General features: G+C 60.1%; 2 protein-coding genes across 2 annotated transcripts; one reads left to right on the top strand and one right to left on the bottom strand.

The window, feature by feature from the left end:
* The first annotated feature begins 506 nt into the window (after positions 1 to 506).
* Positions 507 to 6,285, top strand: GPN2 (GPN-loop GTPase 2). The gene is made up of 6 exons (XM_063356109.1): positions 507 to 627; positions 1,915 to 2,360; positions 3,873 to 4,029; positions 4,193 to 4,353; positions 5,013 to 5,143; positions 5,640 to 6,285. The coding sequence occupies exons 2-6, from the start codon at positions 1,944 to 1,946 to the stop codon at positions 5,710 to 5,712; spliced, it is 939 nt and encodes a 312-aa protein (XP_063212179.1). The 5' UTR covers positions 507 to 627; positions 1,915 to 1,943; the 3' UTR covers positions 5,713 to 6,285.
* A 5,299-nt stretch (positions 6,286 to 11,584) lies between these two features.
* SFN (stratifin) lies at positions 11,585 to 12,745 on the bottom strand. The gene has a single exon (XM_063355862.1). It carries the CDS (start codon positions 12,668 to 12,670, stop codon positions 11,930 to 11,932), a length of 741 nt encoding a protein of 246 aa, XP_063211932.1. The 5' UTR covers positions 12,671 to 12,745; the 3' UTR covers positions 11,585 to 11,929.
* Positions 12,746 to 13,257: the final 512 nt, after the last annotated feature.

The following is a 13,257-nucleotide window of genomic DNA, read 5'->3' as shown; positions in this document are numbered from 1 at the left end:
GTAACTGTCCTGCAGAAAGCTCGCTGCTGGCCCGCAGCTTCGCGTTGCTTGGGCGTGAACGATCCCACACTCCTGGGAGAAACTCGTCGGGATGAAAGACTCGTCCTGGCAGCCTCCCCGGAGGAATTCTGCGGGAGGCGTTTCCCCTGCGGTCGGGCGTAGCGGGTTGCTTCCTTCCACGGCTCTCCGACGTGCTCTGCTCCGTTTTCCTGACGCAGGCACTCTCTTTTTTTGGGGGAGGGGGGCAGACCCTTTGTCCCAGTGACCCAGTACTGGAGGGTGAAATGTGAGTTGGTGAACGCTTTGCTGGGACGTTCTATCTTGGCCTTTCTTAAGGCAATAGGGGGGGTGCAGGGAGTAATTACCCCTTTTTCGGCAGACAGAGGAGGGAATGGGTTTGTGCCGGAGGGAAAAAGGGCCTGCGCCGGGACTCGAACCCGCGACCCGAACCCCGATTCCGGGGTTCGGGTCCCGGGTTCGAGTCCCGGCGATGGGTGGAGGTGCGCGGTCCTCCGAGCCACCAGGGGGCGCTGTGGCGGAGGAGGCCGTTCCTCAGCCGGAACGCGGCGTTCTGGGCCCGCGGCGACCCGGACCCAACGCCGGGGGCACCAACGGCGGCGGCGGGCGGTGAGAGGCCTAGCGGGACCGGGTCAGGCCTAGTGGGGCGGCGAGCGGGGGATGGGGGGTGAAGGGAGCTGGGCAAGGAGTGGGGGAGAAGGGGGGACGTGGGGGAAAGGGAAGCGTGAGGGGAAGGGGGGGAGACAAAGGGTTATGGGGGGAAAGAGGGGATATGGGAGGGAAAAAGGGGATATGGGGGTGCAGGCAAAGGGGGGAATGTGGGGGGACGGGGTGTCATGGGGGACAAGAAGGGATATGGGGGGGAAAGAGGGGATGTGGGGCTGCAGGCAAAGGGGCGGTTGTAGGGGGACGGGGTGTCATGGGGGGGAAAAGGGGATATGGGGGTGCAGGCAAAGGGGGAGGATGTGGGGGGACAGGATGTCATGGGGGAGAAGGGATATGGGAGGGGAAAAGGGGGATATGGGGGTGCAGGCAAAGGGGGTCTGTGGGGGGAAGGGGTGTCATAGGGGAGAAGAGACATAGGGGGACATGGGGGAAAGGGGAACATGGGGGGAAGGGGGGATGTAGGCAAAGAGGGGGATATGGGAGAAAGGGGAACACGGCGGTGAAGGGGGATGTGGAGAGAAGAGGGGATGTAGGTAAGAAGGGGGACGTGGGGGACAGGGGGTCATGAGTGGGATATGGGGAGAAGAGGGGACGTAAGTAGAGAGGGACATGGGGGAGAAGACGGAACAGGGGGTGTGTGGGGGAGAAGAGTGATGGAGGCAAAGAAGGGGGATGGAGGAAAAGGGGACGTGGAACATGAGGGGTGAGGGGACACAGCATGGGAGATGTGGGACGGGGGGGAGAAGGGATATGGGGAAGGAGCGAGTGGGAGAGGGGGCGTAGGCCGTCATGGGGAGAAGGGGGCATATGTGGTGAGTGGGGAATATGTGGGTCACATGGGGAGGAGAGGGGACATGAAGGAGAAGAGGAACATGGGGATTTGGAGGGCGAGGGAGGGAACATGTGGGTACTGCCACATCAGGAAGGACCCAACTAGGGTGAAATTCACCCCACACGTGGGCAGGAGTGGGGACCTGCGTCCCACAGGTGCAGCCCCGTGGGTCTGGGTGGGAGTTTGGCCCTGTTTTCAGCCGTGGCGTCACCAGCTGGGGGGTAACAGGGTCGTGTCCGCCCTGGCGTGTGGCTCGGATGGGCAGGGAGGGAGGGGAGGCAGCAGTTACACAGTGGTGCTTTCCCTTCCTCTCTACTCGCTCCCCAGGTGTGAATTCCAGCCCATCGCATTCGTATAAATGCAAATAAAATGGTAAACGGGAGCTTTTCCTTTCTCAGTCAACAGAAGGAGAAGGAAATGAGCCGACATGTCTGAGGGCAGCAAGGGGAGCTCGCTGGCCTTCGGCCAGGTGGTAATCGGGCCTCCGGGCTCCGGGAAGACGACCTACTGCCACGGCATGCAGGAGTTCATGGGCAGGATCGGGCGCAAGGTGACGGTGGTGAACCTGGACCCCGCCAACGAGGTGATGCCTTACCAGTGCGCCGTGGACATTGCCGAGCTCATCACCCTGCCCGACGTGATGGAGAATTTGAAGCTGGGGCCCAACGGGGGGTTGATCTACTGCATGGAGTACCTGGAGGCCAACTTCGACTGGCTGCAGGAGAAGCTGGCTGCGTTCAGGGGTCACTACTACTTGTTTGACTGCCCAGGGCAGGTGGAGCTCTACACCCACCACGACGCCCTGAAGAACGTCTTCGCGCAGTTGGCCAAGTGGAATTTCAGGGTACGTTTGGGGCTCTGCAGGGAGCTGGGACTGGCACCTGGCAAGCCACGTGCTTGTGGAAGGGGTGCGGAAGCTTTGTGCTGCACGGTCAGAGCCTTTAATGGTGGGTACAAATGGCTTTATCAGGAAAGGAGGGGAATTTTGTCTCATTTTATGCTTGGAGGGATTGGCAAGAGTGGCTTGTTCAGGGCATTTAATGCAGTGGGATTATCATGGACAGAAACATGGATTCCTTCCTTACGCACTCTCGCTGTGCTCCAGGATCCTGTCCACAGACGTTGTGTGTTTTTTGCGAGTGGGTGCTGCATTTTGTAGCAGGGAGGTAGACGTGTGCGCTGGGCGAGCGAGGACACTTTGCCGTGCGCTGTGACAAATTTGGGCATCATTCTCAGGCCCTGCCTGGCTCCCTTGCAGCCAAACCGAACCGCCCTGCACGTTGTAGTACGTGCTCTGTGCTTTCTTGCACAATGGAAGATGCAAATGAGGACGCGCAGGTGAGAAGAGTCCCATAACCGAGCTGACTTGCTTACGTTGCATTTGGTTTGCATTTGGGCCAAACCATGAATGTGCAAACCGTGTATGGTGTGAGCAAGAAGGGCAAGTTCATTTGCTTGAGAACGTCAGGGGGCATCTGCACATTAGAAATTCTTTCTATTCAAATAAATGTACCTGAAATTGTAGTTACTAAAAAAAGATTACACGGAAAAGATTAAAAAAAGTTACACGGCTGTTTTGGTGCTCACCCAAGTGCTTACACCTGCCTGTGAGCTTTAAACTTGCTTTTTTTGTGGCAGAAGCGTAGCTGTGACTCAGCCGCGCTCTGACTTTGAGTAACATGGTGCAGTAGGCAGTAACTTAACAGAGGTCTCGGACCACATTGTTACAGCTGCACAAAACACAGGGAATCAAACTGCTCGTTAGTTTAATTATTAATTATTCTTTCCAACCACATGACAATTGGCTCTCCCAGCAGAGCGCGGCGTGCGACAGTTACCGCTCCTGTGCGCGAGCATTCCTGCGGGAAGGTGGGAATCTGGAGGCAGTCGTGTTGTTCAGAAGGAGACTTAACCCCAGCTCCCACCCCGCAAAAAAACCTGCCGAGTTCAGACAAGCGTGGAAACTTCAGCGTGCCAAGTAAAAAACCCTGAGAAAAGGGAGAGTAGTTGCAGGTTTAAGCGTCTTTGTATACTGCTGGTGGAGCTCAGCACCCCTATAAGCCTCCCCACAGCCCTCTCTGTGCACCAGCACCCGGGTCCTGAATCCCCCGGGTGGTCCATGGCTGTGAATTTGGCAATATGTACTTCTCTATATGTGTACACTTATTTATGAGGATGTTTTATACGCAGGAGCTAGAAGGTAGGTTGTAACTTGCCCTTTGTGGGAGTCTCACGTAGTTACAGTCAGGTCTGAACAGATTGTCCTATAGCCGCCTCTCAGATTGTCCCAAAAGCAAGCGGATGGACTCGTCACGGCTCTGACCTTGTGCTGTCCCTCTGCGCTCTTGCTCTCCAGCTGGCTGCGGTGCATTTGGTGGATTCTCACTACTGCACGGACCCTGGCAAGTTCATCTCTGTTCTCTGCACCTCGCTCTCCACCATGCTGCACGTGGAACTGCCCCACGTCAACATCCTCTCCAAGATGGACCTGATCGAGCAATACGGCAAGCTGGGTAAGAGCCTTTAACGAGAGGGAGATGTGGAATTGGGCTGCTCAGGTGTAAATTAGCGGGTACAGGGATGTATTGCTGGGAGGTGGTTGGGGAACTGGTGGAAATCTCACTGGGTTCTTCAACTTATAAATTGCCTTCAGAGCTTCTTGGTGTTTCCTCGCAGCTTTCAACCTGGATTATTACACGGAGGTCCTGGACCTCTCTTACTTGGTTGACCATTTAGCTTCTGACCCCTTCTTCAGAAATTACCGCCGCCTCAATGAGAAGCTGGTGGAGGTGATTGAGGACTACAGCCTGGTGTCCTTCGTTCCGCTCAACGTCCAGGTGATGCAGCAGGGGGAGCGGGGCCAGGAGAACAGGGAGTGTTGGATACGTAGCAGCTAGGTTACGTCTTTTTAGAGCCATGAGGGCTGAAAACCTCACCTGTGAAGAGACTTGGGGATGGAAGAAGACAGTGAAACACACCCAGACTTGTAAATGATCTGTGGCAGCCAAAGGAAAAGAAAAGGCTAATGAGCTTAGGGCTATGTGGGCCTTGTGTCCCGGGGTGGGGAATTAAAACTCCCCCTTCATTCAGCTCTTCCGTGCCTGCGTCTCAAAGCTGGGCAAAGTATTACCTAAAACGTTGTATTTAACAAAATAATTAGAAGATTGGGAGGAATACATTTGGGCGCGAGGGCTGAAAATGTTAATCTGGTAGTTGGCAGAAGTGTCAACAAAGGCAAATGGGCTGAGGCAAGAGGTGATGAAAGGGAGCGAGAGGGTGGAGGGTGTCAGCCCATGATGTATTCGGGCTCCACAGCGGGTGCCCCTGGTTGTCCTGCGGCCCCTCTGGGCTCAGGGAGGCCGGCAGCGTCCTCGGGGCGTTGGGTGCTATGTGGGTGGCTCAAAGCCTCGGAGAAAATCCATGGTAAAGCCCGGCGTGAGCTCTTGCCTCCGGGGAAGGACCAGATTTCCCTGTGTGTCATCTCCCTCCCTTTCAGGATAAGGAGAGCATGCGGCAAGTGATGCAGGCGGTGGACAAAGCCAACGGCTATTCCTTCGGAGACCAGGAGCACAGGAGCCTGGAAGCTCTGATGTCGGCAGCAGTGGGAGCCGATTTCCACTTTACTTCATATCCTTTTCCACCAGTCCTCTGTTATATCGAGTTTTAATTTCTCCTTCCTTGGGGAAGAGAGCCTGGAGGTGGGGCTGGCAGTTTGCAGGCCCGGGTTGTTACTAACACCGTCTGACGCTCTTTGGTGATACGAGTAGGGCTCGGCCCAGACCTTCGCAGGCAGTTGTCCACACCAAAGCCACCACATCTGTTGCTAATTGATACTGTGAACGTGGGAGGAATCTTTTGACAATTTTCCGTGCGCTCGCGCTCACTTGGACTGGTTCGTTCCACCTCGTCCAAACCATGCAATTGATTCTCCTGTACTTGTCGGGTCTGGGATCAGTCAGAGCCAGAAATAACTCAGGTGATGCGTGCCGCTGCCAGTACTGCGTCGTCCTGCCAGCCTTCAGGCTAATGTGGGGCTGGTTCCTCGCCGAGAACGTTAAGAGCTCCTTGCAGAAGGGAGTGTTTGAGCCCAGCCCCTCGTTTTCCTTAATTACTGCGTTATCAGCACACTTGCAGTGCAGGAGAAGTATGTGCAATCTCAGGACAGAGCGGTGGAAGAAGAAATGATGGATCTGTAACACGCCCACCTCTTCCACGGCTGCTCTCGGTTTTGACACCTCTCCTTTTCCTCCCAGGAGCTTAAGGGATCTCCGCGTGGTGTGACTCAGGCCGAGTGAAAGCCTTTCCGGGCAGGGGGCTGGCTGCTGGACTCCCTCCCTGGGAAGGGTTTGACCCCTTGTCCTTCAGCCCTGCTGCGCAGAGCAGCGTTTTTGCAGAAAGGCGATGGCTGAGTGCCGGGCGAGCCAGGTCTTTCCTTAGGAACAAGAGTAAAGGACACGGTTAGCGAGAGGAGAGAGAAGCAAGGGGAAGGAGACTGACTTTTTGCCAGGTCTCCTTCTCCCCACCGTGACCAAAGCAGATCCAGAGGAAAGAAAAATCAGGGAGAGCTGTCTCGTCTGCAGTGAGACTTGAGGGTTTACTGCGTAGGAGGAGCATGCATGGGCCTCGTGCTCAGAGGAGCATCCAGGCTGAGAAGCCTCCAATCTGTCTCGAGGAGGACAGAAAGATGGTTGTTTTTCTTCTTTTTTTTTTTTTTTTTTAAATAATGATGGGACTCTTTCTTAATAAAACACTCCTTCGTCTCGCTTTCATCTTGTGTGTTTGCTGAACCTGAATAAATAAAACCAAGGGTGCTACAAAGCCCCAGGCCAAAAAGCCTCTGGTGGGAACGTCACGGCAGCCGCTGCGTTGTGTACTTTGCAGAAAGGCTCCATGTTTGCGACGTCCTGTTCCTCTATGATCTACCTGAGAACAGACAAAGCCTTTGCTGGAGGGAAGTGAGGACGAGCGACTGTGGGACGTGAAAGCAGGTCACTCCTCGCGCGCGCGCTTCTCCAGGGGCTGAGCGCTGGCGGCTGGTGAGCACGCAGCGCGCTGACAGCGCTGCGCAAACTGCAAGCTCGGCTTTTGCAGGCTTTTGATTAAGAAAGACCCTGTGTGACTCAGCGGGAGGTTGGAGCACGTCCTTTGCATGTAGGGCCTTTCCCAGCAGCTGGCTCGGCTGCCCTCATCCACCACCTTTTTTCTCCCGATCCCAAATCCTGGGGCTTCCCTTCCTTCCCGTGTAATTCCTTCTCACCGTCCCGCTGCGGCTCCTGACGGTGATGGCAGCTCACGTCTCACCGACGCTGTGGGCAGCAGCTGGGGTCCATCAGCGCGGTGAATCGAGAAGGTCGGGGTGATGAAAGACGAGGCGGCCGGGCCGAGCAGCCCTCCGAGCGCCTCCCGGCAGCTCACGCAGCCGCACGTAGGATGGGAGCGGGCGAGACTCCCGGCTGCCAGCTCCCTGTGCAGACTCAGCATCGCCTCTTGCCCAAGACCTTGCATAAAATAAGACAGCTTTCTCTCACCGGACAGTTTGACCCTCAGCAGAGCGGTTGCAGACCACCGACTCGGTGAATCCGAATGGGAGCGGGGTCTTCCTTGGCAGGGACTGCGGCTAGGCAGGGAATTAAAACTAAATTTTTTTTCTATCTCGCAGCTTTGAGGCCAGGATTTGGAGAACAGGAGGAGCTCAGGGGGAGAAGGAGGGAGAAGACACACACGCGCGCTTGTGCTTTAACTGGATCAGTTCATGATGAAAGCCTACACTGACATTCCAGATATAAAAGTCAAATTCCTGTCTGCTGTCAGTGCCTGAGCTCTCCTGAGAGCCCAGGGGCTTCCCTGGCTATTCCTGGCTGAAACCCCGCGGCCGCGTTTCATTGCTCTCTGGGGCTGAAGGTCTGGAAGCCGATGTAACCGTAACCGGAGCTGAGACTCCATCCTTGTGGGCTTGTCCCGGCGCGGGACCCTCTGGTTGCCGTATAGGGATGGAAGACGTGATCACAAAACTGTGAATTTTATGGTGGCTTTTTCCATGGCTTTGAGAGATTTGGTGGCTTAAAAGGCTATTGCCGGGTCAAACGGGCGTTGTGCAAGAGCCATCAAAGCTTTTGTGGCTGTTGTTTGGCTTTTTTATTTTAATACCCAGGCGGCATCGGCAGCCGCGGCCTTGCTGCGCTGAGGAAATGGAAATCAAAGGTGAGAGAGGTCTCTCAGCTCAGGGAACCTCTGCCCCGTCGGAGCCAAGAAACGCTGAGGTCTAAAAGAGCCGTAGCCTGAAAAATGCAGTGGTTTTGGACCGAGGGGCTCTTTTTCACAGCCCGGGTTGGGAGAGCGGGGGCTGAGCTGGGACCCCCCCAGCTGGGACCCCCCCAGCTCAGCGGGGGTGATACTCGCGGCTGCTCCCGGTGAGGGCGAAGCAGAAAATGGCTCTGCGATGGGTGGGGATGGCCGGGCACCCCGGGTGTGACATCCAGCCGGCTCCTGCACCCACATGTCCCCATGTTGGGAGGGGACGGCCTCGCCAAGGCTCCCGGGGCTGAGGGAGGTGACACTCTGGCTCCTGTCGCTCCCGTTGAGCAATCAGCCAGGGCGAAGGGCCAGGATTAGTCACCCCAATTGAGGCACATCCCTTGGCGGGGGGGGGGGGGGCCAGGCTTTCTGCCGAGCTGGTCCTACCTGCCCCGGCCCCTCCAAGCCCGGCGCCGGGAGAGGCTGAGCCCACCCCGGCCACGCGTGGCACCTCCTGGGCAAGAGCGAACGCAGCAGCTCGTGGGTTTTTTTGGGCTGGAGGGGTTTGGGCTCCAGTGGCAGCCACTGAACCGGGGTTTGCTGTGACCCCTCCATCGCTCTGGGCAACTGCGGGGTTCCTCTCCGTAGCCCAAAACACAGTGCCTTGGATCAGGCCAGGTCAGCCAGTCGCGTGCAAGTGTGGGTACTGGGATGAAACGTGGAGAGTTTTTAGTAGCCCCCAGCCCCCAGTTAGGGCTCCTTGGTAGCCCCCGGTCAGGGGTCATTCTTGTCCTGGGGCGGGGGGGGTGTGTCTCACCAGGGCTTTAGGACGCACAAGATGGGCCAAAATCCAGCGGATGGGGCTAGCATCTGCCCCAGGAAAGGCTGTGGGGGGCTGCCGGCTCCGTCACGGGGCTGTGAGTTTCCCCACCAAGTGGTCCTCTCTGCGGGGTACGAAAAAGCCTCTCCAAACACTAACCCCCGCCCCTCCCCCCAGCTCCAACCAGGCACCCAGGGGAAGCCCGGCAGCACCCCGGGGTGCCTGCCCGGTGACAGCCAGCCAGCGCCGTCTCCCCTGGGCGCCGCTGGTGGTGGCTCAGCCTCAGCCGGCCCTGCCAGGCAGCCAGGAGCCGGCCAGCCCTGGCCCCGGGCACGAAGCCCTGTGGGGAGGTTGTGACAGCCGGGGACAAGGGACAAGCCCGGTTGTGGGTCTTGCAGCCCTCCAGCCCCGCTCGGGATGGGCAGAGCCTTTTGCAGGCAGCATGGCTAGGGGCAGCAGCCTCCGCTTGCCCATAGAGACCTGTTTCAGTAGCCTTGACCCCATGGCTGCTAGCCAGGGTGGGGGCAGCCGGCACCCTGCTCCCAGCGCCTGACTGGGACAGTGGCTCTGGGGTGGGGGACGCTCCCTGGCCCTGGGAAACCCATGTCTCTTTGCTCTTTTGGTGTTAAAGACGCTAAAACACATATATTTGAGAGCTTTGCTGTGCGGCCCTTCTTGTGCGGCATCAGGGACGCTGAGAGCATCCTCCGGCGTGTCCCAGCCAGGGGACAAGGATGGGGATGGATGTCCCGACGTCTTCCTGGTCCCCCCCGTCTGGGTCCCACCACCCTAGATGAAACAGGGGGCCAGGAGGACCCCTGGGGACACCCCATGCTCCCCAGCAGCACGTCCCTCTCACGGGAGGTGTCATGGGGGCCCGGGGCCTCCTTCCCAGCCCCGAAATGCTGCTGGACCGGCTGGGAGGCCGGGGAGCATCGTCCTCCTACACGGCCCAGCCAGGCTGCAATTTTGGGTGCTGTCGAAATCGGTTAACTCCTGGGAGGCTGGTGGGAGCCCCGTCATCCTCCCGCCACCCATGGGCCCCGAGAAGCAGCAGGGGCGGATGGGTACCAGCACCCCCCAGCTCCCATCTCGTCGTTCCCCCCCGCCCCAGTTTAACCAGCCTGGGCTGCCCGTGTCCCCAGACCGCCGGGTCAAGGGCCAGCGAGAGCCCTCGGCTCGTTTTTCATGTCGGCCGGCCCCGGTTTGGCTAATTACAGGTCTGGGGCTGGTTCCCAGGCTGGGAGCGCTCGGGGCCGGGCGGTGGCCAAGCGTCGGGGCCCCTCGCTGGCCTCCCCCCCGGGAACCGGCTGGGCTCCCCGACACCGCCGGGGGCCCCCCCAGCTCAGCCAGGACCTGCCGAGAAAATTACAACCTGCCGGGGCCGCTGACCCGGTCCTCAACGGGCCACGGCAGCGCCCACGTTTGCTTCTACAAGATGCCATGATGAGGATGGGGAGGGGAATGGGGGGGTGGGTGAGGGGCTGGGGAAGGGGTGGGGGGGTGGGGGGGCGCTGGCAGGGGTTAATCCCCTCGGCTGGGCTCTGCGCCAGGTTCTGCTCTCCAGGTGACGTGTCCTGGGCAAACAGGTTCTGGTTTGCGCAGCGCAACCTCCCACAGCAGCCAGCGCTTTCCCACGGCAGAGCCCTTGCGAACCTCGTTACATCCCAGGCCGGTCCCTGCAGCCCCCTGGGCTTTGCACCGGGTGCCCCGCCATCCCGCCACGCAATGGAGGGGAGGGGGGAGGGTTGCTTCCCCAGCTGTGCCTCAGTTTCCCCAAAGCCCAGTAGCATCTCCTGGCACCCCGGGAGCCGGGTTTTGGCCGTGCCGGGGCTGGGAACTGGCATGTCCCCCACGTCCCCAACTGGGGACCCCGCTGAACCGGGGTGGCACGTCCTGAGTCACGGCGCGTTTCCTCCCGGCATCCCGGTGTTTCCCATCAAAGGCCGGCTCCTGCCCAGCCCTGCTGCGCTTGATCTGATGAGCTCATAGCCCAGGGTGCCATGACTGTATTTTATTGTAATTATTTTTCATGTCGAAACTCGCGCTGGCGGGGTTCGGGGTGGGTGGGGGTGGGGGGCCCTGTGCTCCGTGAGCTGCGCCCTTCACCGTGGCCGAGCGCCAGGGCCAGAAGTGCTGAGCTTTCTCCTGCTCCGGCGCATCCGGACCTCGACAGGGATGTGTCCGTGTCCCCCCCCCGCCCCGGTGACACCCCAGGGCTGTCCCCGTGTCTCTGACGATGCGCCGATGCTGCTTTTGGGGCACCCTCCCACACACACACACACACCCCCCCCCGCCCCACTTTGGGACGTAGAGGAAAGCTGTACAAGGGCCTCGGTGATGGGTTTTGGGGCACTGTGAGTTTGCGCCAAGGGGGTGGGACACCCCCTTGTGGGGTTGGGGACCTCGGTGCGGTGCCCCCCAGCCCCACGGAGTGTGTGGGGGGGTACCGGAACCCTCGCCCCGCGGAGGCAGAGCCCACCCCATGAGCCCATCCACACTGCGGTTCTGCCGCCGCCAAGGGACGGGGATGGGGGGGGTTCACTGGGCATCCCGAGACCCACGTCGCAGGGTTGGGGGGGAGGGATTGGGAGCAGCCAAACTGCTGCTGCAGCTCCTTGGGGACCCGAGTGTCCCCCCCCAGGCCTCAGCCAGCCGGGTGGGAGGCCAAGCGGGTTCCCGGTGGCGGGGGGAGCTGCCCGGACACGTGCGCGGGGGAGAGACGAGGCAGACCAGAGGCAGGCGTGCAGGAGACGGTTTATTGGAGACGCACAGAGGCTTCGGAGATACGTGACCCCCCCCACACACACACCCCCCCAACCCCGGGAATGGGGGGGTTGGGGGGGGGGGTGCCCAGAACCCGCCTCGCCCCATCCCGGCCCCTCACCTCCTCCCGTCGCAGCTCCAGCCCTCCGGGAAAGGGGGTTTGGAGATGGCACACTCCCCCCCCCCCCCCCCCGAAAAAATGTTAAATAGTGGGGGGCTGGCAGCACTCCAGGATGGGGGCAGCCCCCCCTCCCCCCCCGCCTCCTTTCCCCCCCCCCAGAGCAGAGGATGGCGGGGGGGAGGGAAGGCGGAGGTGGGGGGGCCATGCCAAAGCCGCTCAGCAAACACCACACATGGCCCGACCCCCCCCACCACCACCCCAATACTCCCGGCATCCAGGCTGGGGAGGAGGGGGGGGGGCCATATGGAAGCCGAGACACACCACACCCCCCCCCCAAAAAAAAAAAAAAAAAAAAAACCAACAAAAAAAGACCAAAACAAAAATTAAACCACGAAGAGATGCCGAAGGGACTGGAGAGTCGGGGGGGTGGGGGTGGGGGGAGCCGGTCCCCGGCTCGGCAGGGGATGGCCGTTCAGTTCTTGGGCTCTTCGCCAGCCTCGCCGCCGTCTTCTCCGGCGCACTCGGCTGTCCATAGCGTGAGGTTGTCCCTGAGCAGCTGCATGATGAGGGTGCTGTCCTTGTAGGAGTCTTCGCTGAGCGTGTGCAGGTCCCCCATGGCCTCGTCGAAGGTGGTCTTGGCCAGGGAGATGGCCTGGTCGGGGGCGTTGGCGATCTCGTAGTGGAAGACGGAGAAGTTGAGGGCCAGCCCCAGGCGGATGGGGTTCGTGGGCTGCATCTCCTTTTTGCTGATGTCCATGGCTTCTTGGTAGGCTTCCTGGGCGCTGTCTATCGTCTTCTTGCGGTCGTCCCCGGTGGCCACCTCGGCCAGGTATCGGAAGTAGTCACCCTTCATCTTCAGGTAGAAGACCTTGCTCTCGGGATCGCTCGCCTTCTTGATGAGATACTTGTCCAGCAAGGCCAGGACGTTCTTGCAGACGCCATTCAGCTCCCTTTCCACCTTCTCCCGATACTCGTTCACCAGCTGCGCTTTGTCGTCGCCCTCTTCGGTTTTGTGCTCGATGCTGGAGATGACCCTCCACGCCGAGCGCTGGCACCCCACCACGTTCTTGTAGGCGACGGAGAGGAGGTTGCGCTCCTCGTTGGACAACTCGTCCCCGTGTTCCACCACCGCCTTCATGAAGTCCGCCATGTCCTCGTAGCGCTCAGCCTGCTCGGCCAGCTTGGCCTTCTGCACTTGGTGGTTTCTTGCCATGGCTGGGACACGGGCGCAGGGCAGACGCTTGGGCGAGGAGCGGGGCCGGGAGCCGTCGGAGCCTCTGCCGAGCCCCGTCGCCGGGATTCGTTTTTGGCTGAGCGTCGGAGCCTCGAGCGAGAGCGGGAGGAGCCAGCGAGGCCGAAGGAGTGTCCTCCTCCTCCTCCTCCTCTGCTTCCTCCCCGCCGAGCCCAGCCTTAAAAGGAAAATTGCCGTGAATCATCATCCCCCGGGCGGCTGGGGAAGGGGCGAGGAGGTGGGGGGGCCACCAACGCCCTGCCCTCCCCGTGGGTCCCCGGGGAGGGCTCGGCGGTGGGTGCAGCACCCGTGGATGCCCCGAGGCGGGGGTCTCCCCGCAGCCAACACCCACCCCAGGACCAAGGGGATGCCCATCGCGCTGCTAAAAGCGCTGGGGAGGAGGCGGGGGGGGGCAGCGGGTGGTTTATCATTTCGGAGGAGGGGGGGGTACACCGGGACGCGGCAGCGTTCAGCTCTTCCCACCCTCCCCTCAGAGAAACGGGCCACGGGGTGTGTCTGGTCGTAAAAATGGTTTCCTCCCCCCCCCCCCCCCCTCCGCCCCGAAATCA

This window comes from Chroicocephalus ridibundus, chromosome 19 (assembly GCF_963924245.1).
Source record: "Chroicocephalus ridibundus chromosome 19, bChrRid1.1, whole genome shotgun sequence".
Lineage (NCBI taxonomy): Eukaryota > Metazoa > Chordata > Aves > Charadriiformes > Laridae > Chroicocephalus > Chroicocephalus ridibundus.
This window is presented reverse-complemented; position numbering and strand designations above follow the sequence as displayed.